We start from the raw sequence: 16,463 nt of genomic DNA, 5'->3' as shown, positions 1-16,463 counted from the left end.
CTGGGAAAGGAAATAGTCACCCAAGTCCAGGAGGTACAGAGCCCCATACAGCAGCAGTCCCCAACCTTTTGGGCACCATGGACTGGTTTCATGGAAGACGATTTTTCCACAGGGGGCGGGGTGGGGGATGGGATGGTTCAGGCATTAATGCGAGCGATGGGGAGTGGCAGATGAAGCTTAGCTCACTCTCCCGCCACTCACCTCCTGCTGTGCGGCCCAGCTCCTAACAGGCCACGGACTGCTACTGGTCCATGGCCCAGGGGTTGGGGATCCCTGGCATACAAGACTAACCTGCAGAGAAACACACCAAGACACTGTAATCGAAATGACAAAAATTAAAGATAAAGAGAGAATATTAAAAGCAATAAGGGAAAAGCAACAAATAACACACAAAGGAACTCCTAATAAGGCTATCAGCTGATTTTTTTCAGCAGAAACTCTCCAGACCAGAAGGGAGTGGCACAATACACTTAAAGTGATGAAAGAGGAAAACCAAGAATACTCTACCCAGCAAGGCTCTCATTCAGATTTGGTGGAGAAATCAAAAGCTTAACAGACAAGCAAAAGTTAAAAGGATTCAGCACCCTAGACCAGCTTTATGACAAATGCTAAGGGAACTTCTCTAGGCAGAAAAGAAAAGGCCACAATTAGAAACAAGAAAATTATGAAATGGAAAAGCTTACTGGTAAAGGCAAATATATAATAAAGGTAGGAAATCATCCATATACAAAGCTACTGGGGAGGTAGTTAAAAGACAAAAGTAGTAAAATTTCTGTATCCACAATAAGCAGTTGAGAAACACACAAAATGGACTTCCCTGGTGACACAGTAGTTAAGAATCTGCCTGCCAATGCGGGGAACATGGGTTCAAGCCCTGGTCTGGAAGATCCCACAGGCCGCAGAGCAACTAAACCCATGCGCCACAACTACTGAGCCTGCGCTCTAGAGCCCGCAAATGGCGACTACTGAGCTGTGTGCCACAACTACTAAAGCCGCACGCCTCGAGCCTGTGCTCTGCAACAAGAGAAGCCACCACAATGAGAAGCCCGTGCACTGCAACAATGAGTAGCCCCCACTTGCCACAACTAGAGAAAGCCCGCATGCAGCAACAAAGACCCAACACAGCCAAAAATAAATAAAATTTTTGAAAAAAGAAATTAAATAAGCAACTTAAAAACTCCCAACAAACAAAAGTCCAAGACGAGATGGCTTCACAGGTGAATTATACCAAACATTTAACGAAGAGTTAATACCTATCCTTCTGAAACTATTCCAAAAAATGGCAGAGGGAGGAACACTTCCGAACTCATTCTATGAGGTCACAATCACCCTGATAAAGATATTACAACAAAAAAAGAAAATTACAGGCCAATACCACTGATGAACAGAGATGCAAAAATCCTCAACAAAATACTAGCAAACAGAATCCAACAATACATTAAAAGGATTATACACCATGATCACCACAAATTAATGAATGTTATACACCCATTAACAAACTGAAGAATAAAAACTATATGATCATCTCAGCAGACGCAGAAAAAGCTTCTGATAAAATTCAACACCCATTTATGATAAAACTCTTCAGAAAGTGGGCAAAGAGAGAACATACTTAGCATAATAAAGGCCATATATGACAAACCGACACCTAACAGCATACTCAAGGGTGAAAAGCGGAAAGCATTTCCTCTAAGATCAAGAACAAGACAAGGATTCCCACTCTTGCCATTTTTATTCAACATAGTTTTGGAAGTCCCAGCCACAGCAATCAGAGAAGAAAAAAAATAAAAGGAATCCAATCTGGAAACGTAAAAGCAAAACTGTCACTGTTTGCAGACGACATTTTGCTACATACAGAAAATCCTAAGGATGCTACCAGAAAAATACTAGAGCTCATCAATGAAGTCAATAAAGTTGCAGGATACAAAATTAATATACAGAAATCTGTTGCATTTCTATACACTAACAACAAAATATCAGAAAGAGAAATTAAGCAAACCATCCCACTTAACACTGCATCAAAAAGAATAAAATACCTAGAATACATGTACCTAAGGAGGGAAAATACCTGTACCCCAAAACTGTAAGACACTGATGATAGAAACTGAAGATGACACAAACTGATGCAAAGATATACCTTGTTTTGGATTAGAAGAATGAATATTGTTCAAATGACCATACTACCCAAGGAAATCTACAGATTCAATGCAATCCCTATCAAATCACCAATGGCATTTTTCACAGAACTGGAACAAAAAAATTTTTAATTTGTGTGGAAACACAAAACACCCTGAATAGCCAAAACAATCTTGAGAAAAAACACTGCTGGAGGAATCACACTCCCTAACTTGACTCTACTACAAAGCTACAGTGATCAAAAAAGTATGGTACTGGCACAAAAACAGACACAGAGATCGATGGAAAAGGATAGAAAGCCCAGAAATAAACCCATGCACTTATGCTCAATTAATCTACAACAAAGGAGGCAAGAATATACAATGCAGAAAAGACAGTCTGTTCAATAAGTGGTGCTGGGGAAACTGGACAGCTATATGTAAAAGAATGAAATTAGAACATTCTCTAACACCATACAGAAAAATAAACCCAAAATGGATTAAAGACCTAAATATAAGACTGGATACTGTAAAACTCCTAGAGGAAAACATAGGCAGAACACTCTTTGATGTAAATCACAGCAATATTTTTTTGGATCCATCTCTTAGAGTAAGGAAATAAAAAAATAAATCAACAAATGGGATCTAATTAAACTTAAAAGCTTTTGCCCAGCAAAGGAATCCATATACAAAATGAAAAGACAATCTACAGGCGGGGAGAAAATACTTGCAAACAATGCAACTGGCAAGAGATTAATCTCCAAAATATACAAACAGCTCATATAGCTTAATATCAAAAAAACAAACAACCAAATTAAAAAAAAGTAGGCAGAAGACCAAAATAGACGTTTCTCCAAAGAAGATGGCCAACAGGCACATGAAAAGATGCTCAACACTGATAATTACTAGAGAAATGCAAATAAAAATTACAATGAGGTACCATCTCACACTGGTCAGAATGGCCATCATTAAGAAGTCTCCAAATAATAAATGCTGGAGAGGGTATGGAGAAAAAGGAAACCTCCTTTTTCTTTGACATTCCCACTGTTGGTGGGAATGTAAATTGGTGCAGCCACTATGGAGAAAAGTATGGAGTTTCCTCAAAAAACTAAAAATAGAGTTGTCATATGCTCCTGAGCATATATCTGGACAAAGCTATAATTTGAAAAGATACATGCACACCTATGTTCACAGCAGCAGTATTTACAAGAGCCAAGACATGGAAACAACCTAAACGTCCATTGACAGATGAATGGATAAAGAAGATGCAGCATATACACACAATGGAATATTACTAAGTCATAAAAAAGAATGAAATAATGCCATTTGCAGCAACATAGATGCATCTAGAAAGAGATTATCATACTAAGTGAAGTAAGTCAGGCAGAGAAAGACAAATAGCATATGATATCACTGAAATTTTTTTTTTTTTTTGGCTGTGTGGCACAGCTTGTAGAATCTTAGTTCCCCAACCAGGGATTGAACCATGGCCCACAGCAGTGAAAGCAGAGAGTCCTAACCACTGGACTGCCAGGGAATTCCAATTATCACTTAAATGTTGAGCCTAAAAAAATGATATAAATGAATTTGTTTACAAAACAGAAATAACTCACGGGCATAGAAAACAAACTATGGTTACCAAAAGGGAAAGTGGGGAAGGAATAAATTAGGAATTTGGGATTAACAGGTACACACTACTATGTATAAAATAGATACGCAACAAGGACCTGCCTGCTCTATAGCACAGGGAACTATATTCAGGACCTTGTAATAACCTATAATGGAAAAGAATCTGAAAAACAATATAACTGAATCGCTTTGCGGTACACCTGAAACTAACACAACATTGTAAATTAACTATCCTTCAATTTTTTAAAATGGTTAAAAAATGTAGTAAGGAGAACGGCACTGTTTGTACAGTTTTGCAAATCTCTCTGCTATCTAGCTTAAGAAAAGAGAGCTGGATTCTCCTAATCTGCTTCTGCATTTAACCTGTTTCAACATCCTATGTCATGCAGCCTCTAGAAAATTCCACAATACAGTCATGAGAGAATAAGAGTCAAAAGGCAAGTAACATTTTAGTATGATTATGAAAATGTTTTTGACCTCCTGGACTTCCAAAAAGGGTCTCGAGAAATCCTAGGGGTCCCTAATTACACTTTGACAACTGCCTGGTAAAAGTTTAGTACTGTGATTCATCTTTATCACGTACAGAGAGTAACATGCAGGAGCACAGTGTGCTTTTAGTTGAGGTACATCTTGAGGAATTCAATTTACAAACATTAAGAACTGGAAGCTCGTCCCTTATATACACTAATAGTCAAACCCCTCCCAGCTCTCAATGTAAGAAGATCACTACCTTATATCATGGATTCGCCACTCAGTATGGAAAAAAAAACTTTGTTCCTTGAAAATCCTCAAGAAATTGTATTTGCATGAGGAGCTGAAGAATGTAATCCCTTTGATACTATTTATTTAGACCACAAAACTTGTAATTTCACAAATTATTATCTTGAAAATTAAACCATTTGTCTTTTTTCTCTGGTTTGGAAACAATGCACCAGGCACTGAATATATTAAGGAACAAAACTTAGTTGGACCTCAGTGGGCCTGTTGAAACTCACTTTTAAGAGAAATTCAAAGTTGTTTATTGGAATTCAATTGATACCATAAGAAACAATATGGTAAACGTTATAGATTTTGCTTCTGTTTCTTTGATAAACATTATCCACAACTGAAATCCATGATTCAACATTATTATACAAGTTAAACTAATCTAGACTGTAGAATCTGCCACACTGCTACAAGTTAGGGAATGAGGAGAAGTATGTACAACCTCTCTGCTGGCTTCAGTTTTCAGCCATATACTCAAGCAGCGGTCGACAGTGATGTACTTACCACCAGGGCTAGAACGAGAGTCCGCACCTTCTCCCCAATCTCAGGTGAGATGTCATTGCCAAACTGTTGCAGAGTGGTGAGGAAACGTTTCAACTTGCTGAGCTGCCGGGCACCACAAGTGGCTGGCAACTGTTGATTTGTTAGTGCAGATGATGTGGAAGAGGCAGGACCATTGCTGAATCTCTGTGGTGGTGATGGGGCACCATTCAGGGTGGGAGGAGAATGGTTGATGCCGTTGCTCACTAAAAGAAAGACTTGGTTTAAGTGCAAAACATAAGGATCTCTGTTCATTTCTTCTTTTTTTGCATTTGCCTTCATTTATTCATTTGAATTTTCTAAATCACATGTTAAAAGAGTACACAAGACACGTTTTCAGCCCTCAACAATGTCGCTTTATAGTGAGACAGGTTGCCAGGTAAAAAATGGTAACAGAATAACAAAGTGTTAGAAGAGTATGAGTGCTACAAGGGCAAAGAGAAGGGACATCTAAATTCTACAGGTGCCAAGGGGAGGGATGGGTAGATTTTAAGACTTCTTGCAATGGGCTGCATGAGAGGAGTCTGGTAGAATATGGATTTCCAATGACTGGACACTAATGCCCATCTTTTATGTGACAAATCCTTCCCAACCTCAGGTTCCCAAAGAATCTAAGCAGTCAATTTAAATATAGCATCTGGGGGCTTCCCTGGTGGCACAGTGGCTAAGAATCCGCCTGCCAATGCAGGGGACACGGGTTTAAGCCCTGGTCTGGGAAGATCCCACATGCCACAGAGCAACTAAGCCTGTGCGCCACAACTACTGAGCCTGTGCTCTAGAGCCCACGAGCCACAACTACTGAGCCCGCATGCCACAACTACTGAAGCCCGAGCACCTAGAGCCTATGCTCCACAATAAGAGAAGCCACTGCAATGAGGAAGCCCGCGCACTGCAATGAAGAGTAGCCCCTGCCCGCCACAACTAGAGAAAGCCCGCACGCAGCAACAAAGACCCAATGCAGCCCAAAATAAATTAAATAAATCAATTTATATTAAAAAAATATATATAGCATTTGAACAAGATAATCAGAAAGCAGAGAGTTGTGTTAATGTGAGAAATGTTTTTTTCTAGGCTATAGGTTTAGTGACCTATTCCTGCAATGAGATATGTATCTCTTTTTTTTTTTTTTTTTTTTTTTTGTGGTATGCGGGCCTCTCACTGTTGTGGCCTCTCCCGTTGCGGAGCACAGGCTCCGGACGCGCAGGCTCAGCAGCCATGGCTCACGGGCCCAGCCGCTCCGCGGCATATGGGATCCTCCCAGACCGGGGCACGAACCCGTATCCCCTGCATCGGCAGGCGGACTCTCAACCACTGCGCCACCAGGGAGGCCCCGAGATATGTATCTCTTTGACCACTCAGAATATTCATGTCCATCAAAATCAGTTTTTCTCTGCCTTGACAGTGCCAAATTCTTGGTCATTCAATATAGCATTTTCTAGATACCATATGGGATACTTCCATTCTATATTTCTGCTCAAATTATAATACATGTGATTAATTACGGTTTTCCTATTTGCCTGTTGTTCTTTTTTCTTTTTTATATAAATTTATGTATTTATTTCTATTTTTGTCTGCGTTGGGTGTTTGTTGCTGCATGTGGGCTTTTTCTAGCTGCGGCAAGCTGGGGCTACTCTTTGTTGTGGTGTGCAGGCTTCTCATTGAGGTGGCTTCTCTGGTTGCAGAGCACGGGCTCTAAGTGCGCAGGCTCAGTAGTTGTGGCGCACGGGCTTAGTTGCTCCGTGGCATGTGGGATCTTCCAGGACCAGGGATTGAACCTCTGTCCCCTGCATTGGCAGGTGGATTGTTAACCACTACAGCACCAGGGAAGTCCCTGCCCATTGTTCTTAACAGTCACTTCTTGTAGTTTTAATTTGGAACACGACTCTAGAGCTATGTTCTTGGAGGAAAAGCTCCTTCTTCCCTGATGAATGAAATAAAATTACCTAGTGCCTAAGTGTCAATAGATTTTTCATTTAATCATATCCAGGCTTGAAAATTTAAGAAAGTAAATCTAAGTCTAAAAACATATCACCTGTATGAAGAAGCATTATCTGACAAGCTCGGCTGCTCCTACTAGATTTAATAACTTTGCTCTGTGCTGCCCGTGTACATGCTTCCAATGTTTTACTTACCAAATTATACTTCTTTCTGTATTTATACTGCCTTGAAAGACTGTCTACTTCTTGATTAAACACACATCTGTGTATATCATAATTAGCTAAGCTGTTATGAACTGTGTATGCTGTATGTGTATGGCTCACTGCATAAAAGGTTAACAGGCTGAGAAAAAGAGGGTGTCTCTACTGTGTCTTCCAATAAAGGACGCTAGAGCTACTGGAAAGGAAGGCTGAACACTCAACCTCAGCAATACAGAAAATCAGCTGCAATGGTGTACCATTTCTTTGTGTTCACAGAAAGGTCCATTGCCATTGGAGAGCTGCCCTCTTTTGAAGCAACCTGTAAAAATAATACATTACTATGCTTTTTGCCACCATGACACTTACATGGGCTGTTTTACAATTTCTTCAGTGAAAGTGTATGATCACATTTTCTGAAATAAAACATATTCATCCCTAAATAGTCAACTATGGGGGTCAAAAGGGTTGACCACACACACACACACACACACACACACCCCTACTGTCTATATCTTGAAATTTGAATTACAGCCTGGGTTTAAATCTGTTTCACTTCAAGATAGTATCTTTATCTAAGGCTGTTTAACTTTGAGATAAAAAATACAATTTAAGAAAAAAGGGTATCAAACTTCATTTCATAAACTTTGGCTCAAATTGTTACAGCTGCCAGTTACTCAATTTCAAATGTTTTGGGATAATAAATAATTAAACCTTCTTTTTTAAATTGAGGTTTTAGGACTCAATTTGCAGAGTTACAGGGTTTGGGGAAATTCAGCTTTAGTAGATACTACCAAAAATTTTTCTCAGAAACAATGTATGATTGTTCAAGTTGCTCCACACATACTCACCAAAACTTGATATTCATTTTCATTCTGAACATTCTTGTGGGTGTATGTGGTACTACATTGGGCTTTAGTTTGCATTTCCTTGGTGACTAGTTAGGCTGAACAACTTTTATTTATTGTCTAATATAATTGTTATGGACTATATTGTATCCCCCTCCCAGACTCCTATGTTGAAGTTCTGACCCCCAGTACCCCAGAATGTGACTATATTTCGAGATACGGCCCTTAAAGGTTAAATGAGGTCATCTGCCTAGGTCCTAGTCCAATATGACTGTTGTACTTCTAAGAAAAGGAGGAAGCACCAAGGATGCACATGCACAAGGAAAGGCTATGAGAGGACAGAGCAAGAAGGCAGCTATCTGCAAGACAAGGAAAGAGGCTTCTGAAGAGACCAAACCTGCTGACACGGTGATCTTGGACTTCTAACCTCCAGAACTGTGAAAAAGTTAATTTCTGTTCTTTAAGCCACCTAGTCTTTGGTATTTTGTTACAGCAGCCCTAGTAAACTAATAGAATAAGCAATTTTTTTTTTTGTAAAAAGCCTTACTAGGACAGTCCTGGAGTAGTTCAATCATTTTATGAAACTTACTTTGAATCCTATTCATCAATATAATAATTTAAATTCATTATTTTAGAGCCAAAGAAATTAAAATAGATACTTACAAGCCAAAAAGTATGAAAAGAAAATATTTAGACTACTACATTTCCAAGTACCTAAATCAGCTATGTACTATTCTCAGAAGGAAAAAGCAACTTAGAAAAGAAACAACCAAGATACATGTGTGTGTGTTAACAGCCATTTTGAAAATGTTGAGTAGTACATATAGAAGGCTTAATGGCATTCATTTAGATCCAAATATCACTGTGAACCACAAACCCAAGTAATTCAGAGGTCTCACATGCTGTAGGAGTGAATGACACTGGCCTAGGTCCTCCAGGATTTATTGGTGGGAGGGGTGGCATGGTGGGAGGTGAGGATCTTGACTGTATCTTCACTTCCACAGGCGATCCAGGGATTGCTGGCACCCTTTTGTCAGCACCAACTGTAGAGAATAAAAGGAATGGAAATCAGAATTTTCGATAAAAGAAAACTAGTCACAACAATCTGAAATACCAACATATTTACCTAGAGGACTGAGAAGTGAAGAAGATGCTTACTTAGTATAATAGGCTGAATTAGGCCCCCCAAAATATGTCTACCTCTTAATTCCTTGAAGTGTGAATGTTTCCTTATTTGGAAAAAATGTCCTTGAAGATATAATTAAGTTAAGGATCCTGAGGGGAGGAGATCACCCTGCATTACCTGCGTAGTTCCTAAATCCAGTATGAATGACGTCCTTATAAGAAGAGGAGAAAAGACAGACACTCACACAGAGGGAAGTCTACTATGTGAAGACACACAGAGTCCCACAGAAAGAACGCACGTGACAGTGGAGGCAGAGATTGGAATGTTGCCATCTACAAGCCAAGGCAAACACCTGTCGCTAGGCGACAGGTATAGAATAGATTCTTCCTCTGAGGCCAAGAAGGAATCAACCCTGCTGATACCTTGATTTTGGATTTCTGGCCTCTTGAACTGGGAGAGAATAGTGTTGTTTTAAGCCACACAGTATATAGTACTTTGTTACGGCAATCCTAGGAATCTAAGACAAGGCAGTAAGGTCAAGGGATGACATGACATGAGAGTTCACAGTGAGGATAGTGGCTGAGAAAGGAAGAAACCAGGTTATAAATTCAGCTTATCTCAACGGCATTCTTTTTGACTTCTTACAAATTAACTGAAGTAGTAGGGGGAAAAAAAGCTAATGTGGGACTGTCCAGACAAGTAAGCATCAACTGCATGCCATGGAGATAGAATCAGTCAGTTGATTATAAATTACTATGAATGATGAAATACATGTTTATACATATCAACTCTTCTAAGTAAGAAAAATGAAGTGGAGTCAACATCTCTGATACCAGGCATGTCATTTATGATGTATATTGTCCAAAAAAAAGAAAAGTAGAGTTGACCCTAAGCGAAGCACAGGCTACTTAGGCTCCTTCATCTACGAGAACAATTCATAATAAGCAGTGGTCTGATAACACTCGACGGCAACAAAGCCCAGAAAGTCAGATTAGGTAGATTAAACTTGATGTTAGAACTAGGTCTGAGCTAATATGAAGAAGACTTGATAATGAAGAGTAATGTTCTAATATCTTCAAAAAGTTATTTTTTCCCATTAAAGAGAACTTGTTACCTACTTTGTTAATAATAGGGCCAGGGCTACCATAATCACCTTTAAATATTGAGCTATGTTCCTCTCAGTAATTCCAAGCTTTTCCTTTAAGTACCCTGTGTTTATTCTCCAATAACTGCTGAATTCAATGTAACGTACAAGAAATGGAGACCAAAGGTTCAAATGAGAATGTTCAATCAAAGTTTTCCTTCACTGAGATCATAGTTATAAACACAATACATTAAAAAGGATTCATGACACTGGCAACAAGGCGCATCTTGGCACATTCAAGGGCACTTTCTCAAGAGGAAAACATCCCCAAATATTATTTTTATGCCTTCGTTTGCAGTGGTCACATTTTGGGAAGAGATATAATGAATATATAAAGTCAGTCAGGGCAGCAATGCCCCCAAGTTACAAATCCCCTGACAAAAATGTGTAGTGCTTTGAGAGCCATGTGAGCACACTCTGCCAGCCCTTCCCATCTATGTCCAGGACACTTTCTTTGTAAAATGGACGGTCATCTCGTCTGATTAGTGAACTAATTAGCTATTGTGTTTGCCTTTTTCTTCTTGACAGTGTTTTCTCAATGCCCTTCAGAGAACAGTTGACACGTTTCCAGCTCTTCCATCTGGGGCCCAGCTTTCTGGAGGGTGGGGTGAGAAAAGAAGGAAGGAAGTAACAGTTGTCTCACCCTGTTATGTGTTGTGTATAGTGTGCAACAACCTAGGGGGAGCCTTTCTTCAGACCACCTGCCTTTACAGCAAGGGTGCCAAAGGCCCGAGGAGGGCTTATCAGTGAGATGTGTTTTAGCAGTCAGCACTTGGCAGAATGAAAACCTCAAGAGCAGCCCAACTGCAGAACACTGAATTATATACCAACTGAAAGCTTAGAAACTGGGGAAAACCCAGACTCCAGAGTACGGCTTACATTAGGTTAAAACTACCTATCTCTTATTCACGTCACTACTCACACACCTGCAACACTAGTATCATGCCTCACGTTTCAAGCAACAACCGTTGTCTAGTAGGAAAAGTATGGGTACAGAGACTGAGAGGTTTGGTGTGAAGCGTCATTCTAATGACGATTTTATCACTGAATAATAAAATCTGTATGAATTTTATCAAATCACTTCACCTTTCCAGGCCTCATTTTGATGGAAGTATTAGAGATAATGCCTAGGCTAGTGCTAGTTTATAAAGAAGGTACTCAATAAAGAAGAATGATGATTAGAAAACATGAAGACTAGTGTCAAGTCCTCATTTTATCACTTAACTAGCCTTATGACTATGTCCAAGTTAACATGAACATTTGTTCCCCAAAGAAAATGTGTATACTATCAACAATCCATGTGACCTCAGAGATACTGTATGGAATGATCCAAGAAGCAACAGTTGCAAAAGTACCAAGTACAATGTAAGATGATAGTTTTGTTGGAAGCTGGGTGGCAAGAATGCACTTCATGATGTGAGAGCTCTATCCTGGTTTACAAACTGACAAATCCAGCAGTTGCTCAGATGGTAAATAAGGAGTACACTCCAAAGCTGGCATTTTAACCCTCTGCTTGGTGGCCAATACATTCCTTTATGCTATCACGTTTAAAGTGACTTCATTTCTGAATTTTTTTAAAACTTAGGTTTTATAAAACATCTACCTGAATCCCTTGAAAAAAACCAACGAAATTTTGAGCTCTTTTCAATTCCAGAGACACTTAAAGTTCAAAGAGAAGAAAATTTTTTTTTCTTAAATGTGACTTCAGCCCATAAACACCACTGCTTGAATCAAAGAGACAAAGTAGGACTTCCCTGGTGGCGCAGTGGTTGAGAGTCCGCCTGCCGATGCAGCGGACACGGGTTCGTGCCCCGGTCCGGGAAGATTCCACATGCCACGGAGCGGCTGGGCCCGTAAGCCATGGCCGCTGAGCCTGCACGTCTAGAGCCCATGCTCCGCAACGGGAGAGGCCACAACAGTGAGAAGCCCGCGTCCCGCAAAAAAAAAAAAAAAAAAGGCACAAAGTATTCAGTCTTAGAAAATTAAATTAACCCTTAGTTTTATCAGAAAGGTTCAACTTGATCCTCAACATAGACTCTAAGGTTCAACGTAACTGATAATTTAATCACTCTATAACTGTGCTTTGGTTATTTTAAATATTTGGAAATATACGGAAATATAACCACATGAATTTGCAGGATCACTGATGCTTCAACACCTAACAATGTAAAGCCAAACAACTTGAGCTAAAAAAGAGGGACAAACATGGAAAAATAAGTCTGGTTAATTATTTTACCCCTTCAGTGTGCAAGATGCTATGGATGTCATAACAATAGAAAACTGATGAAAGAGAGAACAAAATAATAAACAGTGTTCTGTGTGAGGGCAGTGTGATTTTTCTTCCCACACAGGAATTTGAAGAATCAAACATGAAGCAAAAGAGCAGAATTATTCTCTAGCTTTAAGAGAAAGTAATACTAAACACAAACTTAAATATCCTAGGTAAGTACTACTTGAGAAAAATCTTGTAGGATAAATTGCCCACAAACGAGGGCATTTACAAATCATTATGAACTGCTTTTCCATTACAGTTTTTTAAAAATTACTTTGAGGTTGACAAAGGAACAATAAATAGAAGAGGTATAAATAGGAGAGAAGAAAAATGCACTTGTGTGAGGGGAAGGGCTACCCACAAACAACTGGAAAGAAGGGGAACTCCCAGGGCTGCAAGTGTGAAGGATGCTTAGGTGAAAGAAGGTGAGCTTGATGTGAAGGATGCTCTATCACTTACCTGTGTGACTATGGTTTTCTTCACCTGTCTCTGAGGGTAATACTTATGACACAGGATTATTGGGAAGGGATATGTATGTAATATACGTAATAATGCCTGGTGCAACGTAGTAGACACTCTTACATGTTTACCTGAATCAGATGAACTATCTACTAGAAGGAATCATTTTATTTGGCCATTGAGATACTTATCTATGCTTAACTCTGCGTAGAAGAAGATATGGTCAAGTGCTCCTGATTATCATCTCTGAGGAAAATAAGCTGAGTGTAGATCTTTCAGATGCACAGTACAGAAATACTGATCATTCCAAACAGGGTGTCCAAGAAAGCCATTACCATTTCTTTAAAACAAATCATATTCCTAACTTAGAAATCATCGTGATGGTTTAAAGAGAACTATTTTGGGGGGCAGAGGCTAGGTAGATAATTCTCTTTTTGTATGTATTATAAGTATACATTTATATGGTTCAAAAATCAATATATTATATAAAAAGAAATACTCCCTGCTTCTATACCTATATACTCCACATCATACATAACCATTTAAATCTGTTTCTTGTGTATCCATCCATTCTTTCTCTGTACAAATGAGCAAATGCAAAAATAAATTCTCATCCCACTCCCATTTATACAAAGACAGCATAATTACATTAAACTGAGCATCCCTAAGAATGGCACCATGCCTTCTGCAATGCCTCAGGAAATGGGATCTATTCCCTTACTCCCCTCAATCTGGCCAGGCCCCCTGAGTTGCTCTGGCCAATATATTGTGATGGAAGTGTAACAGTCCTGGTTCTACATGTCTCGCAATGCTAACCCTGCCATGAAAGCAAATCCAGACTAGGCTGTTGGAGGATGAGACCACATGGAGCAGAGATGAGTTATACCAGCTAAGGCCAGCGGATCCCCAAACATGTAAGATCCTAACCTAATGAGTCTGATCTGTAGTTAACTGCTTGCAGACATATGAATCAATGAGCAAAAGCAAGAGCAGGAGAAATTCCCGACTCGTAGATTCATAACCCAAAAAACCCCCAAAATTATTGTTTTAGGCCACTAAGTTTTAGCATGGTTTCTTATAGCAACAGACCAACAGGCAACTGATCCATACCACATACAAACTATACTACTCCTTGGTTTTTTGTTTCTTTTGTTTTATAATTTTACAGTATGTCCTGAAATTCTTAATTCCACAACCTTTTTTTTTTCTTTTTAACAAATGCATGATGGAGGTAAGGGATAAATTAGGAAATTGGGATTGACATATACACACTATGATATATAAAATAGAGAACTAAAAAGAACTTACTGTATAGCACAGGGAACTCTACTCAGTACTCTGTTATGACCTATATGGGAAAAGAATCTAAAAAAGAGTGGATATATGTATATGTATAACTGATTCACTTTGCCGAACAGCAGAAACTAACACAACATTGTAAATCAACTATACTCCAATAAAAACTATTAAAAAATCCAACAAATGCATGATAGTCCATTGTGGGGGTGTACCACAGTTTATTTAAACAATTCTCTACTGGTGAATTGGATTGTTTCCAATCATTTGTAGCTGAATTCTGAGGTGCTCTAGATCCCATGCTACTGACTGACCTGTGCCAGACTTTGGCAAAGAGATAAAGAAGATAGGGCCCTGAGATACAGGAAAGACAGATACATTTAAATGTGTACAAAATACTAAGAAAATAAAGAAGTAGAAGCATGCCTTACTCATGAAGGCCAGGGATGTCTCTACAGACCATTAAGTAGTTTACTGGGAAGGCTACATGGGCTTCCCAGGCAGCACATATACAATATGACAATAAGCATGAAGAGTATAGTTTGAATGGTGCCCCTAAAGTTGGGATCAGAACCAAGGGAAAAATCAGGAAAAAGATTTTCTTGACCACAATTTCTCTTTAAACACTGCCAAGAATAGGTAAATGTACTAAATGTGTAACTGTCATATAAGAAGCATTTCCAAAATTGACTATTTTAATCTGTTAAACATAGTGGAAAGAACATCAAAATTACTATTGCACTTACAGGCTTATAAGGCTGGTTAAACTGATTATGGACATAGGACATGCTTAAGGATGAGCATTTCCCATCCTTGTAGCTCTGCCACAAACCTGACAACGCATCGAAGTTTCTAACAACATCCAGGCTTCATATGCAGAGATGGCCAGGAATAATTGTTTACAATGACAGATAATTTATTATTCAACAAAAACTGAGGGATAAGGACTCAAGAAAAGAAATTAACAGAAATATTTTACAAGGGACCTTGAAGACAGAGCCCAACTAAAACAAAAATAATGCTTTACCATATACTACAATAGGGATTGAAAAAACAAACTTTTCCATTCCACATTCATAAATACATAGGAAAAAAAATTTTTTTTATACAGCAAGTTCTTATTAGTCATCAATTTTATACACACCAGTGTGTACATGTCAATCCCAATCGCCCAATTCATCACACCACCACCACCACCATCCGTGGCTTTCCCCCTTTGGTGTCCATATGTTTCTTCTCTAGATCTGTGTCTCAATTTCTGTCCTGCAAACCGGTTCATCTGTACCATTTTTCTAGGTTCCACATATATGCGTTAATAGACGATATTTGTTTTTCTCTTTCTGACTTACTTCACTCTGTATGACAGCCTCTAGATCCATCCACATCTCAACAAATGACTCAATTTCGTTACTTTTTATGGCTGAGGAATATTCCATTGTATATATGTACCACAACTTCTTTATCCATTCATCTGTTGATGGGCATTTAGGTTGCTTCCATGACCTGGCTATTGTAAATAGTGCTGCAATGAACGTTGGGGTGCATGTGTCTTTTGTATTATGGTTTTCTCTGGGTATATGCCCAGTAGTGGGATTGTTGGATCATATGGTAATTCTATTTTTAGTTTTCTAAGGAACCTCCATACTGTTCTCCATAGTGGCTGTATCAATTTACATTCCCACCAACAGTGCAAGAGGGTTCCCTTTTCTCCACACCCTCTCCAGCATTTGTTGTTTGTAGATTTTCTGATGATGCCCATTCTAACTGGTGTGAGGTGATACCTCACTGTAGTTTACATTTGCATTTCTCTACTAATTAGTGATGTTGAGCAGCTTTTCATGTGCTTCTTGGCCATCTGTATGTGTTCTTTGGAGAAATATCTATTGACGTTGAGGTCTTCTGCCCATTTTTGGATTGGGTTGTTTGTTTTTTTAATAGTGAGCTGCATGAGCTGTTTATATATTTTGGAGATTAATCCTTCGTCTGTTGATTCGTTTGCAAATATTTTCTCCGATTCTGAGGATTGTCTTTTTGTCTTGTTTATGGTTTCCTTTGCTGTGCAAAAGCTTTGAAGTTTCATTAGGTCCCATTTGTTTATTTTTGTTTTTATTTCCATTACTCTAGGAGGTGGATCA

General features: G+C 38.9%; 1 protein-coding gene across 1 annotated transcript in view; it reads right to left on the bottom strand.

Moving 5' to 3' along the window:
- The window catches only part of LOC307062564 (protein CBFA2T2-like), a gene marked incomplete at both ends in the record, with an annotated part of 40,660 nt that extends 25,544 nt beyond the window's left edge, over positions 1-15,116 (bottom strand). Inside the window, 4 exons of the mRNA XM_079718303.1 lie at positions 5,013-5,254; positions 8,931-9,074; positions 9,335-9,368; positions 15,075-15,116. Of these exons, the coding sequence (XP_079574429.1) occupies positions 5,013-5,254; positions 8,931-9,074; positions 9,335-9,368; positions 15,075-15,116 (462 nt within the window). The remainder of the gene's footprint in view (positions 1-5,012; positions 5,255-8,930; positions 9,075-9,334; positions 9,369-15,074) is intronic.
- Between the last annotated feature and the right edge of the window lie 1,347 nt (positions 15,117-16,463).

This window comes from Hyperoodon ampullatus (genome assembly GCF_949752795.1).
Source record: "Hyperoodon ampullatus genome assembly, chromosome: 14".
Classification (NCBI taxonomy): Eukaryota; Metazoa; Chordata; class Mammalia; order Artiodactyla; family Ziphiidae; genus Hyperoodon; species Hyperoodon ampullatus.
Note: the sequence above shows the minus strand (reverse complement) of the source record. Positions and strands in the feature narration are given on the sequence as shown.